This window comes from Porites lutea, chromosome 3, assembly GCF_958299795.1.
Source record: "Porites lutea chromosome 3, jaPorLute2.1, whole genome shotgun sequence".
Classification (NCBI taxonomy): domain Eukaryota; kingdom Metazoa; phylum Cnidaria; class Anthozoa; order Scleractinia; family Poritidae; genus Porites; species Porites lutea.
The window spans coordinates 23967072-23988525 of record NC_133203.1 but is presented as its reverse complement, the minus strand read 5'-3'; the positions used below and the strand labels follow the sequence as shown (position 1 = coordinate 23988525).

The following is a 21454-nucleotide window of genomic DNA, read 5'->3' as shown; positions in this document are numbered from 1 at the left end:
GACATAGAGTGATTTTACTTCACCCATGAAAAAGGTTAGTAGAGTGCGTATACACACTATTATGCACTTATTCCACTGTCTTCCTTTTTTTACTAGTGGCTATTTTGCCTTGGTTGTTAGTATCTGTTTCACGGATAAAGTAAATTAAAATCAGTCTAGGTTCGACTTCCAATTGGAGTAGTCGGATTTTTTCTTCGGAGCCACTTGTGTCACTAACTGAAAAATTATCCTTCTCTTGAGGACACTGGTTAAGAAAGACAGCAAACATCAAAGATAAGAAACAACGGTAATTCTGTTTATGTTGGGAGTTCCCCGACGGTTCACAAATTTTGACAAGATAAATTAATGCGATGGAATGCTCAAATTTAACATACACCGGGGTGACTAGCTTTAAAGGCTTTTTAAAATTTATTGGGTATCAAACTTAGTAAATATTGCAATCTTACAAATTGTTAGTAGCCATTTCATTATCGTGCCATAAATATTCCTGTTTTCCTGTTATGGGGAACAGTATTGGACAACTCTTGGAAATAAATGTTGAGACATACGTTTTGTTATTTATAATATTGATTTAATTATCTTTTTTTAAAATCTTCTTTTTCCAGATCTCCCTGTGTGGCCTGAGTGCTTAGAACATAACTCCTCGCCTTTAAAGTTTGTAAAGATGAGATTTTTCTACTTAGCAAATTTGAATTAACCTTTAAATTCCAAAAGTGAAGCAATGTAGTGATGTATGCACATCGGTAAAAAGCTATTCTTTAAAAGAAAATTCGCTATAGTCGACTATTACGGACTGAGTTCTGAATTTTGATTTTGATTTTAAGCAAATTAGAATTTAATAGTTAACAAAGTGAAACTTCTGTAAAACTGCTACAAAACACTTAAAAACATTAGATTGGTATTCAGCAGGCGATCGAGGGTGCGATCAATCAAACAAGAGCTAACTTAAGCCAACATATGATAACATTTATAATATTAAAATTTAATGTCCATTTTTGGCGAATTTTCGCACGCAAGAACGGAGAGATTAACAAATTGGGTTCCGTTATGGGCACCTGGTTCCGTAGGTTCCTCATATGACATGGCTCTCGACTCACATAGTCTAACAGCCCACTGAGAACGTGAGAAGTCAATAACTGTAACAATGAAAGTGGCCTATTGATTGTCTGTGTTTGCTGGTTTCGTGAATCTAAGCCCTCTTAGCAAGACTTGGCAAGTTAGTGTGGTTAGTTAGTGTGGTTTGTACAGTTTGTCTTTTATATCTTTTTTTATACAGTTGAACCTACCGTATAACCCACCACCCAAAATGTGGATATTTGGTGGTCGCTTACGAAAATTGAACCTCTAACAAGGGTCTCTTCCGGGAAGAGGACAGATCTCATTTACATCATTTTTTAAGACAATTCACTGCATGTAGTTTCTAAGTTACGATATGTGCAGTTTCATAAATTCTTCGTATATTCTAAGAAGCACAATGCACACAGCGATCATAAAAATCAGACAATGTGTCAAGCGGTCCCTTAAAAGAAGTTAAAAACAATTCAAAATCATTAAACCGTCAGCCTTTAAAAGTGTTTGCGGTCACTTAGGAAATGGTCGTTTACGAGAGGTTCCAACTGTAAGGATTTGACTGGGAATATTTTTAGGTGGTCGCACACTGGGGTTCAACTATATCGGCTTTTGATGATACTCTTAGCTATGTACTTCTATGATGATGTCCAGGCGGTTTGACTGCACCTACTAGAATCAAGTTCAATTTTAGATCTTTTCGAGATAATCAGCACTATTGTTATTTAACCATCGCCGCCATGAGAGATAATTGTCTGTTCTGCATGAGAATAAAGTTCAGTAGTTGGATAAAATAAAGCTGGTTTAAAAGAACTTTTAGTAGCTGACCATTCTCTTATTACAATCAACTCTCACTTTGCGGACACCCCGCTATAACGGACACCCCGATAATACTGACAACTGCCAAATCCCGGCAAAAATAATGTTTGACTGAAATAAACTCCCGATATTACGGACTCTCGCTGATGAGGACACTGACTCAAGGTCCCCACAGTGTCCGCAATAAAATGAGTTGACGGCTGCCTGAGTTGACTGTATTTATATTTTGGGATTCAATTGCCATCCTTGTCTTGGCGGAGCGGTCCTTGCCGCTCTTACGTAGCTCGGGTGGTGTTATGGGAAACATGCAAGCCCTCGATCCCCTGAGCTCCTTGGTTACTACCTTTAACACACATTCTAAGTGTCTCAAATGAGATGCCATTTCAACAGTTGCACTACTCGTACAGTTCCTACCACTTGCTGGGTTCCCCTTACGACAACTTTGTCAAAAGCCTCTAATGAAAAGCGAGTTCATCAATTGCACGTGCAAATGAGATGCAGTTTAACTACGCGATACTTCATATTATCACACTGAAATATCACCCATACACCACTAGTAGCAATCGTATGATCTCATCACTTTACCACCCGTACAAGTTGAAACAAACACAACACGACTTTCACAACTTGAACAAGTGGCGAGTATTGCGCAAACCTCTTCCTCAAAGGAAGCCTCCTCTAGGTCGCCGGGTATGTAAGTGCGCGACTTTTCGGATGCTTTCAGAGCATTATGATTCGTGCAAATCATAGTCTGCGACCCCTAATTCGAATAGTCCCAGAGGTCACAGACCATTTAGATTCTGAGACGAGGACAACTACGAGTACGAGATTTTCTCAATACTAAGAGGTGCGCGCGCATAGACCAGCGTCATTTTGGCGGGAAAACTTGATAGCCTTCGTCATTCTACTAGGGGTGTTAGCGAGAATGTCGTAGCGACGGAAACAAGATTTATCATTTTGCACTCAGGGGAGGGCTTAACCTCCTTCAAAAAAAATAACCGTGCTAACTTTTCTGGTGAAAAAACCACAATGAAGCTTCCTGGAATGTCGATTTTGAGAAAACAGTGGAAGCTCTTATAACAGACACTCTAGGACAGCTCTACTTCCGGTTTTTCTAAACTTCCATACAAACTCTGTGCTTTTACATTCCTGTAAGCGGCCAGCTAAAGCTACGGACACCCTGTTCGCGTCCCGAGGTTGTCCACTCACGAGAGTTTCCATTGTACGAAATCTGGCTCTCATAGCCGTTCTCGTCCTGGAATCTAAAGGCTCCTCGGGGGGAAAGGGAGGGAGTACTGCTTTATATGGGCTATATAGGTATGTGCCGCTGTGAGGGGTATGGCTTTCAAGCAGTTAACTTTGGGATAGGGTAAATAAATCAAAGAGTTTGGGGTCTAGAATAGGGTATCATTTTCTAGAAAACTGATCCATTGGTTGAAGATTTTAGTGTAGGAATTGCCACTCAAAAATATAAAAAAATCAAATCGGCATGTTTAAATTTACGTAACTCAGCCTAAAGGCTACTATAGGATAAGGGGTTTGAACTGAACTAGTGCTGGTATTAAGTCTAAGGGTTCCAGGGTCCCAGGGGCACATCACCACCCAAAAAATTCCTCAAGTACCGCCCCCCCCCCCCCCCCTTCGGTCTAAAGGTTTCTAATACAAATAAAACTAAACAATTACGAGAATCTACGCTTTATTAACACACAACACAAGCGTATTGCTATGTTAAAGGCATTTTTTTTTCTCTGTGTGCAAGTATAAATTGTTGTACACTTGCTTCAGTTGGTCTGGATAATTATTTACAATACTCAATATATTACAACAGAAACAGTTGCCCTAACTAGAAAACATTACGCGCAAAAGCAGTTATTTTATAACCTTAATTCTTAGCTTGTCAAATACAATACTTTCAGTAGCTTTCCAAGAAAGATTCAATACATTTTGTTCCAAAACCTGATTTTGACAAACGTAACCTTGTTTTGGGCAAGTCCGATTGGTCGAAGTTCGATAGAAAAATAAATAATTGTGGACTTATCCCTAGAAACTGCCCGTTATGACGCGTGTTATTAGAGAGATTAAGATTCACATTTACGCCAAACGGCAAACGTGAATTTGTACCAGGTGACCAAGCTTTTCCCTTATTTTTCGTTTACTGTTTATTACTTTTACACAAAAAGTAAGTAGTTTTATGCTAGTTTTATCCATAAGAATCGTTCTGGACTGTTTTTATCTGCTTATTTTCTGTTCTGAGAAAAATCTCAACTGACTTTTACCGTTTGCCGTTTGCCGCATGCCGTAAACGTGAATCTTAATCAGTCTATTAGAGCCAAGTTTACGGCAAACGTGAATTTGTGCCGTGACCAAGTTTTCCGTTTACATGTTTTAGATTGGTCTTTACTTCTACAAAAAGTTAGTACAATGTAGTTTCACGTTAGTTTCATCCATAAGGATTGTCTTATAGTGTTTTTATCTGCTCGCGTTCTAATTTCAAAACTCTCAACTTCATCTCCAGTTGGCCGTAAACGCGACTCTGACTCTCTTCAATAGGAACCCAACAGACTCGATGTTTGACACTTATGATTTACCCATGCGCTCATGAGCACATTGTTTGCATGAATGAAAAGTTTGGAACAATCAAGGCCAAGGCAAACAACATGAAGTTGCCAGGTATTCTTCAATACAGCTCTTGAAGGATACGACCAGTCAAAAGCACCTTAAATTACCATTTGTTCTTAATATCTTAGTTGTTATTGGCCACTAGCTAGCATTAAATGTCAAAACTATAGCCACATAGATAAACACAATAGTAGTTTTACCTAAAATAAATAACTGCACACCAATACGAAATCAACCAATGGCGATAACAGAATCTATTTTAAACAATAGCTAGACAAGACACTGTTCTTCGTTATATTTTTTTCATAAACTTTCATTTTTTCTTTCGTCTGTTGGAAGTAAAACTAGAGGAGAGTAGAAAGATACGCAAATCACAGCTGAACACATTCCGTCTCAATGTCAACATACAGATTCTCCTTAAAATGAGCCTAATAATTACTTGCCAAATACCGCTAATATCAACAAACATATTGTAGTAAGGAGAATTCATGAGAATAAAGGACTGAATTTGTCGCACGGGAAATAAGGAGAATTTACATATTGATACGAACGATTATCAGTTATGAAAGAATATTCAACTAGTCAGTACAGCGGCTGGTAAAAAAAATCTGCAAGTATCAAGTGGCCCGCACAACACCCATCATCAATGCAAAATTAATATAAAACTTTGGCAACGTGGTTCGTGAAAATAACGAAAGTAATCAACATAAATATGTTCCAGTGTAGTAAAATACTACAGCAGACCAGGTTTGATATATTTTTTTTACAGCCAACCCGGGCAATGAAGGGTAGATGATAAGAACTTGGCATAAGAGAGTTAACGCAACCATGAAGACGGGCGACAACGGGACGTCAACGTAAGAAGAGGATTTTCTGAGAAAAACAACACCTTTTCACGTGCATCACACTTTTTGGTACATTTCTTTGCGGTCGCAGCATGACTACGACGTAAAAATGGCCTAACTTCACGTTTTATGGAAGACGTAAACGAACGATGACGAATTTTTCTTCTTTTCTGATTCTTCTTAAATGAGGTGTCTATCAGATGACCATTTGCCTACATCTGACAAGCAAAAAGGGTTGGAATAATCGCGATGGAGTTTGAAAGTGACGTTTTGTTCACTGCTGTTGTTGTCCAGGTTGCGTCAACTCCTTGTTATTAGCTAACAAAATGATAAAATGTATAACTACACTCTGTTGGTAAGAAAACGAATGAATGATAAAACGCAGGAAATAATATAATCATTGTTGCATCACTGAAATAAAACCTTCTCTGTAGGGTACATGCATTGTCGACCAACATCAAGACATCTTTGAACTCTTCATAAATATTAAACATTTGTAGTGGCTGGTAAGATCACTTTTTACTTCACGTAAGCACACAACAAAATGTGCTGAACATAACACAATCTAACTATGTATAATTTGCACCTCACTAAACCCCTATGGGGTTACTGTTTGTTGTCACACCCTGTGAGCTTGAAACACTTGACATTGTAGTAGCAGCAAGATTTTCTAGTTCTAAGGTGGCTCGATGCGCCATTTGTGTGAGAGCACTGGTAGCAACATCTTCGGCTGAGGCGGGCTCCCCATGAGAATTGCTTGTTATAACTCCATTGGTTTGTTCTGTGACTTGGTGATCTGTGCATTACAAAGAGTAAAGACGGAGAATAAGAGTAGTAATTTACACTTGGATCAGGCACTACAGTGACTTGTTTGTGTACAATGTATTATTACTCTGATAGTCGAGGATTGTTACCGGTCAAATGTGATTTAAGGCTCTTTTTTTTCTAAACTAGCATTGATTATCAATTACCTTTGCTTCTTAGGGCTAAAATTTAAGATAACTAAGAACCAACCATCCGTAATAATCCGTGATTTTTTAAATAAATTTAACCTGTAATATATACTTGTACTCATCTCACAGAGCAATCCAAACTGTCCCTGTGGAAAACTGCTTAAAATTTTAATAGGAAGGGACGGCAGATTGCTTTCTGAAGCCTAACTATTTCAAGGAAAGCAAAAAAGCCTTACTCTAGTATCCAGGGGGATGGGGTGGGGAGGGTGGTTAAGGTGACTGAACACAGTTTTGGCAGTTTGTGAGTATAATTATGTCATTTGCCAAATCATGGCAAGAGAAAGGTTGCAGCTCACAAGCTGAAACTTGGTAAGTTAATAATATCCTGATGAAAGATTTTGACTGACAGGTAAAATGTGACGTTTTCATAGTTTCCATGGCAACATGAACGATTGAATGCAACCTCAACATTTCACTTTTGCCCAGTTTACATAAAATTTGCTCATAAGGTTTTCCTATAAACTTGCACACAGCTTACTATAATTAATCATTACCATTTGAAACTTATTTGACCAAATTTTAACAGATGGGTTTTTAGATAAACAATAATATGATTGTACTGTAATATTATTGAATGTGTCACAAAATTCATCAAACTTCCATTTTAAAGTTCTGGTTATTGAAAGTACGATAAAAGTAAAAATTCTGCAAAATATCACAAAATTTTAATGAGTAGATTTTGAGAAATTGTCATCTGTGAACCAATTCTTTTTCTTGCCGCCATGTTTGTTTGTCTAATTTAAAACACGCGCCATCACACGAGTTACCGCTGACCGCCTGCAAAACTGTGTTCAGCCACCTTAAACCATTTTACATTGAATCTGAAAAAAAAAAACACTTTACGTACAAGGGTTTTCAATAATACTTAAATACATGTATGTGCACTTACTCAACAACTGCGAGTTTCGCTGTTGTGCTATTGTGACTGGACAGTCCTTGTGTGCCAAAAGAAGTGATTTCAGCTGTGCAACTTCTGTTCTTAAAAGAGCTATTTCACTCTGGCAAGAAAAGTACAAAAAGTGTAAGAGTCAGAACAAATTAAAATGAAAACGTAGAATCACAAGTCAAAGTAGAGGCTGGTAAAAGAGATGACAAGAGTAAATCAAATTGAAAAAGAATATTTATTTGTATATCACATGTAATTAAAAGCTGAAAAGTTGTAGCATACAGCTTGCATGACTATATCTTGCTGGCCAGGCTGGGGCCATGCACAAAATCTATCGATCATCATAACGCAGAAACCACTTGTGTATTTTTATAATTCCAAGAGTTTGACTGGACTGAAAATCAGACATTAGTGGCTTATCAAGACTTGTGCAAATCGCTTCAGCAGTAATTCCAGGCTCCTGAGTAGGATGGCTGGCCCACTGGGATTATAAGTATTCGGTGCAAGTTGTTTTAATAATAATAATAATAATAATAATAATAATAATAATAATAATAGTAAAAATAATAATTTCATTATTTACCCTCCACAGTATTTTTAGCAGTATTTTGGGGGCCAAGCAAATGCATGAAACAAAATAATAACCTAACTCAAACATTACAGGGTTAAGAACCCCAGCTGGCTGAGGGCAAATCAGCTGGCTATTTTCAAGTGTGGCAGAGTATTTGAACTCGAGACTACTGAGAACAAATCCAGATAGCGGTCACAGCGCGACTTGAACTCAGGGCCTCTGAATTGCAAGTCCAGCACTCTAACCATTTGGCCACACTGCCTCTTTAAAGGGAGGACAATGTTAAGCTCCTTAGAGTTCCAGGTTAGAGAACTAAAACAACAATGACCTCACCTCGCAGGGAAGCTGATATTATAAGCTACCATAAATTATACATGTACTCATGTTACATGTACAGTGTACTAGGCATGCCTACCTGAAGATGGGCATTTGTGTTAGTAAGGTCGTCAGCTTTTTTCTCCAGTTGCTGCACCCAAATTTTCCTTTTTTCTCTACACCTAGTGGCTGCAGCTCTGAAAGACAAGGTAACACAGGAATAGCCAATATTTTGCAAAGCTGTGAAGGTTGTTGCCACTTATAATGTTGATGCGTAGAGTAGTCAAGAAAGTACATTTAGCACTCTACAAAAATACGCTAATTTTTGTGTCTACTCACCGATTTCTCTCAAGAAAACGCTTTCTTCTCTCATCAGGGTCCAACTCATCTTGAGTTCTTCGTGGACGTTTTCTAATAAAAGATGCCAGAATGTGTTTTAACAAGTGAACAATGACTTGACTAGTCTGAGAAAGAGAGAAGAATAAAAGAACTAACAGCCGCAAATCAGGGAGGGCTGTACTCTAGCAGAGCCTGCAAAACCCATGGCTTTGCGGCTGCAAGTAATGTCTAGTTTCTGCAGTAGCAGAGGATGGCTGTTCAGGGCTTTTACTAACTATTAGTTAATGAGCCAATTATAAAATAATTTCATGAACACCTGACCAATTTCGATTTAGTGACATCACCCCTATTGATGAACCAGAAGGTGTAGACTGGAAATGTCACAGGACAAGAAGTGGACGTCATCACCATCAATGGACCAAAATAAAATTTATCAACGTCATCACCATCGATGGATCAAAATAACTTAAGTGAAATCAAAAACTCATGTTCCTACTGGTTGAAATTTGACATGTAAACTCGAATACTGGGCACGCTCAATTTCATTTCATTTCCTTTCCAGGCAGTGACTTGGGCTCCTACCAATTTATTGAAATTATACATTTGTGCTCTAGCAGCACCAGGTGACCCCTAGCACCTAACTTTTGCTCCCAGGCAACTAAAAAATCTTAGTGTTTTTTTTTTCATAGAAATTATACATTATACTGGGAAAGCTAGATTTTATAGGTTCAACTTCAACTTTTATGGGAGCAAAGCCTTGCTCTTAACGGGTGAGGGTAAGACAGTTTGAAGACACTCAGCTTTGCTTCATCACAGAAATCATGCCAAACAAACCGTTCTTGTGTGTAACAGAAGCCCTATTGGGTTTGCTTTTCATGGTGGCTCAGTTTGAACATAGCTTATAGTCCTACAGAAGTGAACTTGCATGGAAGTGGAAGGCAGTGTACTTACGAGGCCCCTGTCCCCCTCTTGCTGTCTTGTACACTCATGTTGCTATTAGCGACTATAGTAGTTGGGTGGTGTGAATGGTTCATGTGGCTTCCTGGACTTGGTATACCATTATGCTGTGATGTTACCATGTCAACAGCTTCTGTCATGGCACGATGAATTATATTGCTGGAATTGGCAGCTTGTTGCTGTTGGTGGAGTTTGAGTTGCTCCTTGAGACGCTGAAAAAATCAACAAGAGGAAATTAGACCATTTGGCCTCTAAACCTTTATGACCAGGGACTTCATGTATTGACATGCCCATGATTCTCCAAAAAAAAATTTGCTAAAATAAGACATTCAAAAAATCAATGCTATTGTAAAATAAAAAAACAAAACAAAACAAATCAAAACATTGTCCAAAGTTTTCTACTGTCCTGTACAATAAATTATAGTAAAATCCAACTATTGGCTTATAATCAATGCTGCATTCTGATTGGTTTAGCTACTACTAGGCTATATGTTATAGCCCACTAGTAGCGAAAAGTGCCGGCTTTGAAAACCAAAACAATGGCGACTGAATCGCGTTTCGCTAGTTAAAGTTGTTCTGTCTCGATATTTTTGACCAACTAGTTGGATTTTACTAAAACAATAGGCGAGAGGAGGGAGAGAGGAATAATAATTATTCCTTCCCTGCCCTCATGGCCTCTGAGTCAATAGCCCATTCGGCCTTCGGCGCCATGGGCTATTGACTCAGAGCCCATTCCGGCTCGAGGAATAATTGTTAAATATACATCCTATGTAAAGTAACACACACACTGTAGAAATGGTGCTATCAAAATAATCTATTACTATTCACAACTTAGCGAAGAAACCCGCCAAAACCATGTGGTTCCACTTGAGTTCAATGCATTTTATGACAATGCCCATGAGTCTAAAAGGGGGCTGACAATGGAAAATTGTGCCAATTTATTACGTCTATACCACGTGCAGTTGTATAAAGTTAATAGCATTGGTAATATTTTATCTCAGGGTAAATCAGTATTCAACCTAGCAGCAGAATTTCCCCTGTTTCCTACAAAGGAAACTCTTGTTTAACCTAACATGGATGTTGCTAACTACATATATAAAGACTTACTACAACACTTTTCGGATTGGCATGAAGGAGGGCAGAATCTTCTCAACATTTTGAAGAAGTGATGACATAACACCGTTTGCTCACAAGTATTGTTTTCCAAACAGATGTGAATTTGCAAAGCACATTATTTTTGTTCAAACACACCAAGGGTTTTTGGTTTAAAGATCAATCATGTAAAACAACATGCTTTAGAAGCAACCCCACGAGGGGAACGTAGTTAATTCCGAGCCAAGGCTGATAACACTTACCGAGACCTTGATTATTTAGGGTATCACTAAAACCGACTCTAACAATTGTTTTATTATACATTGTTTTGAAGAAAATAACAACATACAGCAAGGAACCTGAAATCGATATTGCTATTAGAAATCATGCATCGCGCGTGCAACCTACAGATTAGTCAATTATCTGGTAGCAGACAACTAACTAATCTGTAGGTTGTGCTGATTTCCAAAACTTCAGGAGCTGTATGCTCCTAGCCAATGAGAAGACACCTCATGAGTACAATGTACAATAAATAAAGTTATTGATTGATTCATTGATTCTCCGTTTTAAAACAAACCTGTTTAGCACTTCCCATGAACGAAGGAGGACTACTAGCACTCGGGCTGACCACAATGGCAGGAGTGGGGATGGACGGGATTGGCATTGAGCTGCTGGATGATGAAATCACACGACTAGGGATGTGAGTAGGCACTGGAAGCGCTGATGGCACCTGAGCATCAGGTGCTGCAATGGAGGCAGGTATTGCTAGCGGGATGTGCGGGGGTACTCTGACAAGAACAGATACTGGAGCTGAGATGGCTGAAGCTTTTTTGGTTTCTGTAGTTACAATATGGGGAGACGGAGGTGCAGGAGGTGGTAGTAGAGTCTTAGATTGAGATTCGTCGATGACTATAACACTTGGTAATGGAGTTGCACTGTTTGGGGGTGAGCTCTGAGTTGAAGGTAGTTCAGTTGTTGTGTGAGCACTTGAAGGGTTTGGAGGCTGTGAATTACAATGGAAAATAATTTAATAAAAATCAATTAACGGTAACTCAATGTGACTCCTACTTTGACTTAGTTGTTAACAAATTCTTCACTCCTAAAGTTGACTCCCAATAACTTGAAAAGTCAAGGCAAAATGCCAAAAATTCACGTCATGAGGAGTTTGAGTTATTGACATCACAACTTGGAATGCAAATTTATTGCACTGACACGTGTTGCAGTGTCAGTTTTTGTTTACTTTCTATGCAGAATTTCTTTTTGTTTGTCACAAAATTCCCTACTCCAATAAAACAATGTTTGTTGTGGAGGACTGTGTACAGTCCGGAATATCCCTAAATTTAAGGACAGGGCCAACTGGTCACGCGACACTTTTCAACCAATGAGAAGGCGCGCTTGTGTTTATCAACAAACAAATCAAAACATCGCCCCAGTGATCAAAAATTTTCAAAACAACGGACGGAGTCAGACAGAATTAAAGATGAGCTTTCAGTACTCGTCTAGGTTTTACATTTAATATTTCAAAGAAAACATTTCATGTAATAGAATAAGAGCATTAATCATTGCAAGGAATCATTGGGGTGTTCGAATTGATTCCGGACCGATCGCAGAGGTCGTGGTTTCACTGGCATGCATGGCTTGCAAGATTTTTGATAGAAGCAAACTGGTCCCGTGTAAAAATAGCCTTAAAGAGAGTGTGAAAATTTGTTGAGATCGTACAAAACAGGATTGTACTACCCATTAACTTCTAAAGGACAAGAATCAAAGTACCAGTCATCATAACAAGAATAGAAAGTAGTTCAAATTTATTAACTTTTCTTGTTTGTTTTTTTGTGTTGTTTCGCGTTTACTTCACGCATCTGGTGCTTTCTTTTCTTGCTGTAGTACCTGCATGTTTTAATTTTATCCCAGATAATCATTGCATGTTCAATGAGTTGCGAAATACATCATTTATAATTGAGATTTGCTTTGTTTCTTTGATTGTTTTTTAACGGTGGATGAACATTTGGAGAATCCAACAACATTAAATCTTTCTAGATTAGTGAATTTCAGAAACAAAGCGGTTAGTATCTACCTTGCGCTTATGATCTTCAATTTCATCTCCGCAAATTCGGCAAAGTGAGGCGAGATGTTAGACGTGAATATCCATCAGATCCATAAGACTTATAAAGTTGTTTTGGCCTTGAAAAGAAAAAAGGCAAAGGCTCGTACTAATGCGAAAAAAAGTAATAACACGGCTCTGTGAGAAACCCGGGAGTGGAAAACGTACGTTTTTTGGACCTCGGAATTCAAAAATTGTCTACCAAAATTCTAGGTTGTCTACCATCTCCACATTCAACATGACAAAAGTTAATCGATATGACAATCGAGGAAAAATATCTAGAACTTCGTAAAAAATCTGTGAATCGAAAAAATAATAGATACTTGTTCACCTACCTTGAAAACCGACTAAAATCTCGCCTATACATCGCGTTGTTTAAAAGATAAAAGAAGAAATAAGCCACAAAATGTGCTGAATATTTCACGAGACACTTCCAATATGGCTTCCGATACACTGTCCACTTAAAAAAGTTGTGTATGTCTCATCAAAAGTCTTAAAAATATGCCTGAGAGCCCCGAAACGATGACTGATTCTGTCCGACTCCGTCCATTGTTTTGAAAATTTTTGATCACTGGGGCGATGTTTTGATTTGTTTGTTGATAAACACAAGCGCGCCTTCTCATTGGTTGAAAAGTGTCGCATGACCAGTTGGCCCTGTCCTTAAATTTAGGGATATTCCGGACTGGTGTAGGAGGCTAAATCTACCAGTAATCTAAAGATCCTGAGTTTGTTTTTCACTGTGGTGAAAGTTTCCTGTTTGAAAGTACATGAACGATCTTATTATTTTTCCCTCAAAAATTTTCTCTTCTGGTTTACACTATGGGTGTTCCTCTTCTCTGCAATACTCGCTTGTGAACTGAGATGTAAGTACATTGTAGTTATTATTTTAAGTAATAACTCTTTCACTCCTTATTATGTTACATTTGAAGCTCTTGTGAGTGGACACCCTCAAGATGCCAAAAAGGTGTCCATAAAAATATAGACTTTGTATGAGGGTTGAGAAAAACAGGGTTTTGAGAAGGTGCCCGCAAGTAGAGCTGTCCGCTTACAAGAGTGTCCATTGGGAGAGTTTCCACTGTATGAAGATATTATTTCTCACTCCTATTCTAAAATCTGTGGAAAAATTCTATTCACTATTTTCACACAAACTATAATGCACCTTGTTCTCCCCCACCCAACCAAAAAATATATATGCATAACCAAAATTTGGGAGGTAGGGGTAAACAAGGTACATTGTGGTCAATGGAAAAATGGTGAATAATGTTACCATTCAAATTAAACCTCTCTGGTAGATCCTTAGCATGGTACCATCTTCTTTTTTAGGATTTTACCAAAGAAAATTAAAAAAATATATATTTTTTTTCTCTGTTCTTTCTGTTTGTGTGATCATCATTAGGAATGAATGGCATAATATTGTTTTTGGTAATATCTTCTCTATTACCTGTTCAGGTACAGTGGCTCTCTTGAAATCCTTAAATAAAATAAAGTACAATTATTACATGTCAATTAAATGGAACAGTTTTCACATTAATAGCATTATCTTATCCAAGTAGACTGCAGATAGCAAACAACAAATTCAAACTAAAGCAGTTTAAGCTAACAATTCTTTTTGATACATGTAATACTGGTTGATAGTGGTTTGATCTTTTCCTGTGCTGTTAGTGGCTGCAGTAACAGCAGTCACACTGCAAAATCACATTAAGAGACATTATCATTGATAACATTACATATAATATTATACTGTGTAAAAACTGTGCATGTACAAATTCTGTACATGTAGAAGTTTGACTTAGTGGTGGGCTCAGGTAAATGGCTAAAAGGAGAGAAGACACACCTGATCAAAAGGATTGTCTAAATCTACAAACAAGCCTTCCTCCTCACAGTTCCTTAAGAATCGTGTTGGTGTGGGTGTCTGATCTGGAAAAAAAAAGAAAGGAGTCAATAAATTATTACTTAAATGTACAGAGTACTGCTGACAAAGGCTGGCAACTAGAGCCAGTTGTTAAGGAGAATTGGCTCTGATAAGGGACCACATCATATACCTATCAAGGACATCACTACCGAGAGCTTTTAGCAGAAAACCTTGGCTTAATAAGTTGTCACCAATTTCCAATGAAATGTTTAAAAAATGCTACATAGTTTCTCTATAACTGTGAAAGGTTTAAAGCAAGGAGTCATCTCATAAGCAGGTGGAGCATGATCATCCGGGTGAACATAGTGCTGAATAGGACTGTTGTTGACACTAATTACTGATGTTTCAACAAACTGTGTGATGACCAATAACATCACAACTTAATTGACCAATAAGGTCAATAACCAGAGTTAAATACCATCAACTGACATGATACAACTCACTTTGATTCTAAAGATGACTACCAAACAGGTTGTTGAAACATCAGTTACTGTCAACCACAGTCCTATTCAGGACTACAATCACCTGAAGTTTCCCTATTACCTTTTGCTTGATTCAGTTGGCATATGTATCAGCCAATGAACCATGCATGAGTGCTTATATACCCTGTATTCCCCTAAATTTGATCAAGAAGTAGACGCCTTTCTTTAAATGCTAACTAATTGGTCACTTATAAGAACTTAAAAATCAAAAGAAGAAGGTGGCTTTCAGAAGCGGTTGCTGTTCTGTACAGAGTTCAAGTGACTGCTCAAAATGGGATTTCACAAATCAAATCTCCTGATATTCATAAGCCACTGATAAAGACCAAGAGATTTCGTCACCATATTCCAGGTAGACCTACTTTGCTCTGAGATCATAACAGAAATATGTTATCAAACAGATGATAAATAATCAGGTTGCACAATATTTTGGGGGTACAATTTAATACTTCCTACCCACTCAGACAGGTTAATAATTATTTCTCCATCATTATAATCACAGATTAATGGACTATATTCTTCTTTACAGTCCACTTATATTAAAAGTTTCCTTTTAATCCTGATTGAAACCACCCTGAGATCTAATACTGCTGTACATGTAGAGAGTATCTTACCAGCCTGGTTTTTCAAGTTAGTTACTGTAAGCTTATAAGGAGCTTGGTTTCTTTCTCTAAACTTACATGTAAAAGCTTAAGGGAGAAATTCAGTACACAAATATTTTGTATAGTAACAGTACAAACAGCAAAATCATTTACACACCGCTGCTTGGCATGTAACAACCCTCCACCCCCCACATGTAAAAGATATTCAACAGCAACTTTCCCTATCCCTATCTCCCCTAGACAAAATAAACGGCTCATAGACACTTGAAAACTTTCTTCCTATTGGTTATGACTTTGACACAGCTTTTCCCATTTTTCCTGATTTGATGGGAAATGCTGTTGACAAGATTCTCTGATAAATGTATGAATTTTTGTAACCTTGACAAAAGTAGTCACAAAAATACAGATTTAAGCTTAAATAACTCGATGAAGTCTGACTAAACTTAAAATACTTAATTTTACTTAAGGTGAGGACAATATTCTAAAGTGGCTTTAGAAACATGTTCTCTATGTCCACTTATTAGAATGTAACAAGTATAATAAAGAATACTGTAGTAAACCACGTAATGCATTTGTAAAACACAAAGTTAAACGAATGAAGCATGCATTGTTTACACGGTTCAAGATATTACAAAAGGAAAATATAGGATGCCAAATTTAGTCAACTGATAATTACAAATGTATCTGCTATCGACTTAACAATGCGGTTTTAAAATAAGTTACCAAGATTTTCAGAGGAAAATGAACGCTCTATTATAATGGAGAACAATAAAACAGAGGCCTCGCAAATTCATTTACATGTATCAATGCGAAGTCTCACGTAGTCGATGCGACCAAAACGTGAGATTTCGCAAGAACGCCAAAAGAATTATGAAGAAAATTCAAACATTACCTGCAACAGAAAGATCTGTTCCCTTGAGCGCGCCGAATTTCAGTGTAAGTTGATGTTTCTGTTTGTGTCGTTCTAAATGATCGTTGTTAGCGAATCTCTGTGGACGCGAGGTGAAAAGTTAGCTGGCTGGCTAAATGAAAGCTTACGTAAGGCTTAAAATCTACTACAGGTGACGACATCGCTTTAAAATTAAACCAGTCGCCTCCAACTCCCCCAGGAAGAAACCCTTCACAGGAACTAGAAGCGAGAAGAAGATGCTTACCTGCCCGCATCCTGCCGCCGTACATTCAAACGGTTTGTCATCGCTATCCGACATGTTGAATCCGTCTTTCTTCATAAAGCCTTCGAAAGCCACTGCTTCTACCGACCTCAGATATCTTTAAACTTCCAGAAATTCAAACAGGCCATTCATAAGTTTCACTTTTGCCTTTCTGAATCTTTTAATGACAAAAAAGATGTAAATTTGCCATCCAAAAATAGTAAAATTTAGTGAAAGTTTTCTCCCTCGCGTCCATTCAATGCATATTTTTGTCACATGACGTAATTACAAGGAACAGGAGACGTGACGTCATGGGTAAGCCTCGTTCGGGTGTGTATTGCTGACAAAGACTTCCGCTTTCGAGTTTGTTCTGATTGGCTCTTTTGAACGGTAGCTTAATTAACAAATCTGACTTGTTTGAATTTGATTGGAGGAAAAATGTAGATCGGTGTGAATTTGAAAAATCCCCGCTCGAAGGGGAAAAAAAGCGTCCGGCAATTTATTCGTCATGCGAAACAACAGCGAACTGATCCTAGAGACGAGAGGAGAAAGAAGATTCGAAATATACATAAATTTTTTGACTTTATTTGCTGATAGAGTCAAAGCTCTCGTACCAGGTGCCCGTTTCTCGAAAGTCCCGATTATTAAAGGGCCCGTAAAGCTGTTGTTGTTTACATGCAAGGTAAAGGTTTCAATAGTTTTGCGCTCTTAATCTTTATACTTCGATTTGAAAATTTGATTTCGGGCCCGAAACGTTACCGGGGCTTTCGAGAAACGGGCCCCTGGAGCCGTACTGAGCGACCACCTCGGGAACCCATATATGAAACTGTTTGTGATTAGATCGGAGTTGGTCATTTGCGAGAATGGGCTCTCGTAAACGACCATGTGATAAATTTATTGAGGGCTAAAATACAGGGTCAGTACAAAAAAATAATAAAATGATCGCAGCCTTTTCGCCAGGGTCTTCTCGTTTTCCGCCATGTTGGAAAACGAGAAGACCTGGAAGACAAATACAGGGAGAAAGTTGTGAGTAGCCTGAGTATCAACCTGCCTTCATAATAAAAGACTAAACAAGTTTTTCATAGACGCCGAACTAAATCGTAGATACTTTTGTTTTTTGGCCATCTTAGCTTAAGAAGAAACAAAAAGCGAACTGTGGAGATACACATAAGGAAATATAAACAAACTTCGGGAAAGAAAAAAGAGAGACTTTAACTTGACGTTTCGTATGTTCCAACATACATCTTCAGAAGAAATAAACTGTTGAATGACAACAGAAATTAAATGTAGAATAAGAATACGACCAGTTGACTTGAATGGTCGGCAATAGCAGATGAGTGATTGCGACTCATAATGGATTTGAAGTGCTCCTTTTTCCGGTCATGCAATCTTCGTTTAGTTTTGCCTATGTAGATGCTAACTAGTCAGCAGCACCCAGGGACGGACTATTCAAACGTTAGCCTGTTCACAGACCCTCTATTTTCTCTTCAAAGTCCGTCGAGCGCGCGTGATAAAAAATAAACTGCGTGGGATTTATTGACCCCCAGCGCAAAGGGGGAAGAAGAAAATAGACGTTACTTATTTTTCTTTCTCGCGCTCCGCGCTCGCTCTCGCGCACGCCGATGTTTTCCAAAACAACGAAAAGAAAAATAAAGCAACGTCTGTATGCAGGCTATTCAAACGTATTCAGAGGTATGGATGTCAACAATACCAATTTCAGCACTGAAGGACATACTACCAACTCCGCGGTATGGCCAGTACCCTTCATGAGCATAGCGATATCACCCGGGCATTCTAGAAGTGACCCATTATCTTTTCCAGACCACGTGCCCTGCTCCATCCTCGGAGACCCAGGGGCCGTCAGTCGGGCCGGGAGGAAAGGCGCGACCAAAGTTTTCAAGCACAGGTGGAAGAGCCCCTGGGTACCGACTCTCACCGGACCACTGTTCCAAATGGTCAAGCGAATGCTGGCTCCTGATTGGGCACAAAAATTGCCTTGTATTATGGTGCCCAATCGGCGAACAGCATCTCCTGGGTTCTTTCAATTTCGTGAGTTCGTACACGACGGCTATTTACTCGATTACGGCTTGTCTGGAAATGCACGCAGTCAGGAAACTTAAACTCCTTATTTCAAAATACTGTCTACCCGGAAACTAAATCATGGAAACGTATTTAAGGGTATTATCTACTACAAAAGGTATTCACGCTTGCCTAAATATTAGGGAGTTTACTGATACCACGATGGCTGACGGCCTCGAAAACGTCGCTTGAAAGGTGAATTTGCGTTTTTTAAGTCTCTATCGTGGTTAATTCGTGGTTCACGCTTACTTTGTCAAATGCAAACAGACTCTTCTGGAGCTGAATTTCTCTCAACCATATCCAAGTTCAGAAAGAGAAAGAAATTTTGTCGTTGCTTGTTTGCGTCCTCCACAAAACGTGAAATTAGGCATTTTCACGTGGTAGTCGTACAGTGACGGCAAAGAAATGTACAATTAAAAAAGCGTGATGCACGTGCAAGACGTTTTTTTGCCTTGTCAAGCTGTTCACGTTCTCGTTATCGTCGTCGGTCAAAAGACAGAATTTTCTCAGTGCAAATTGAAATGCTCCTGTTGATAGCTTCAGAAACGTTTTTCTGACTCATCAGATCTTCTCCAGGTCCCTAAACGCTGTAGAGCACTGGGTTACGTGGATGACCCATAGGTTCCTTCCATCATTCGACAATGCAAATGACCGCCTCTGTCAAGAAGAGATCCAGAATACAATGGTAACGTGACGTCACACTTCTCGCTATTTTACATGTAGAGTACTTCATGGAAAGTGTGCGAGTACGGTATTAAGCAGCGAGTTGTTGAATCCGAACGAGTGAGACTTCTGATGCAAAGGCATGGGCAACAAGTGCGTAAATACCGCACAAAGCGCTTTATTATATACATACCCAGACATCTTTTTGTCAGCTTTTTGCTTCAGATTTGTCAAATCTTTCTCAAATGCTAAAATGCTAAAAGTTACCGCTACTCACCTCGAAATGATAAAGAAACAAAGTATACTAGTAAAGACGTGTGGTAAAAATTATAATGAGGGTAAGGATATGATGTAATTCAGGAATTAATGTTTCCGTTTTGTTCTGAATGAAAATGAATAAATTTGAGTAAAACGACCGGTAGATTTGAATATAAACAGAAGACAATGTCTCCGATAAAATGTACACATGGTTCTTCCCCTTCCGTGCCAAAAACATCGTTCGCTCCTCTGATTGCCTAGAACTCATTGACATATGAAAATAATTTACGACATAGCTTTTCAGTGAGTATATCTCCGTATATATATAATAATATACTACCCAGTGGGTAGAGTGCAGTCACGTAAGTTAACGTACCCCGAAGTGATTGCTAGGGCGAGCAGGACTACCATGGATCTGAGTAGGGCAATGGCGAATCGCGGTGTTTGGGAGGAGATCTCTATGAATGTCCCGTCCACTCTGGTGGTCGAAGGATTATAATGATTATTATGTACCCCAGCTGTTATAAAATTATATAATACTTCATTGACCAATTAAATGCATTAAAATATTAACCTGATTTACCTGTTCAAAAAACGAGGGGAATGGCTTCATTCATTTATGTTGCTCTTTCGGCAGAAAAAAACATCACCAAGCTATATTAAACTACCCTGTGTAAAAACAGAGGGGACCGCAGGGACCAAAAGCATTTATCCCGAATTACTAAGGTGAGCGTGAGAGCAAGCAGGCCAACCACAGGTAAGATCATCTCACCACACCAAATACAGAAGGAAAGCTATGAAAAACACAACCTGCCTTTAAAGATCTTAACATTGTTTTTTCATAGATGTTAACGAGTCATTCTAACTCGTTAGCAGCACTCAGGGACGGACTATTCAAACGTATTCAGAGAAAAGGATGTCCACCGGCATTCTAGAAGTGTCCTCAGGCCACGTGACTAAAAGAAACGACGGGCTCTGGGGACAAAAATGGAAACGATCCATCAATTCCAAGCTAGGACCACATGCGCAGCATACACCTGCCCTCCTCCGGATTTTTTATCCAGCCTGTAGCAATACTCTTCGGTTACTCGTAGGGTAAATCATTTTTTTCTTGCTGCTCTCTTATGGTTTCAAAACCCTCCACCTTTAAACTCCACTTTGACTTCAAAGAATTGGTTAACTGGCAGGAACAAGATTTTCTAAGTTCATTTTGATAGTTATATTTTTTAAATGACAACTGATCCTTGTTTGTTTCAAGAACTAAGTATAACGTAACAACTTGAAATAATTCCAAACATCGAAGGGAGAAGGAGAGATTAAGGCCTGGCCATAAAAGATCACCCTAAATCAAAAGTTTAAATGTAAACTGATGAAGCCGGTAAAAATTAAAGTAAAGGGAACTAAAAGTCAAATTAAATTTACAAATTTGAAATGGACAAAATAGACTCAAACGTTCAACGTTTTTATTACTTTAATATTCTGTTTTTATACCTCGCTATTATGAACATTTCAGTATCACATAGGTAAAGGGCAAGAGAATTTTTAACTGAATTATTTACAAGTTACTTTCTATTCATCTGATTTATTACATACATTTTACGGCGCTACCTCCTCAGGTTAATTACATGTTAACGTCATGTTAACCACGTGGTTTTCTTTAAGTAAGTCAAGTAACTAAGAACGTA

At 38.4% G+C, this 21454-nt stretch overlaps 1 protein-coding gene and 1 pseudogene across 3 annotated transcripts; one reads left to right on the top strand and one right to left on the bottom strand.

Moving 5' to 3' along the window:
• Positions 1-1854, top strand: part of LOC140930741 (uncharacterized) — a 17390-nt pseudogene extending 15536 nt beyond the window's left edge.
• A 1712-nt stretch (positions 1855-3566) lies between these two features.
• Positions 3567-17048, bottom strand: LOC140930740 (cyclic AMP-dependent transcription factor ATF-7-like). Of its 3 annotated transcripts, none has more exons than XM_073380444.1 (10): positions 16773-17048; positions 16511-16607; positions 14460-14542; positions 14057-14096; positions 11102-11529; positions 9427-9644; positions 8476-8547; positions 8237-8333; positions 7254-7362; positions 3567-6147 (listed from the first exon to the last, which is right to left on the bottom strand). In XM_073380444.1, exons 1-10 carry the CDS (start codon positions 16845-16847, stop codon positions 5942-5944), a joined length of 1425 nt encoding a protein of 474 aa, XP_073236545.1. In that variant the 5' UTR covers positions 16848-17048; the 3' UTR covers positions 3567-5941. The 3 variants fall into 3 exon arrangements, with proteins under 3 accessions (XP_073236545.1, XP_073236546.1, XP_073236547.1); XM_073380445.1 differs by having other exon boundaries at positions 11102-11527; positions 14067-14096; XM_073380446.1 differs by lacking the exon at positions 14057-14096 and having other exon boundaries at positions 11102-11527.
• Positions 17049-21454: the final 4406 nt, after the last annotated feature.

Excerpts from the sequence above, each read along its gene's own strand:
- LOC140930740 (XM_073380444.1), bottom strand. The coding sequence starts at position 16,847 with ATGAAGAAAGACGGATTCAACATGTCGGATAGCGATGACAAACCGTTT. Across the intron at positions 16,608-16,772 it reads CGGCGGCAGGATGCGGGCAG|AGATTCGCTAACAACGATCA; the intron begins GTAAGCATCTTC and ends TCGCGTCCACAG. Across the intron at positions 7,363-8,236 it reads ACACAAATGCCCATCTTCAG|AGTGAAATAGCTCTTTTAAG; the intron begins GTAGGCATGCCT and ends TTTTCTTGCCAG.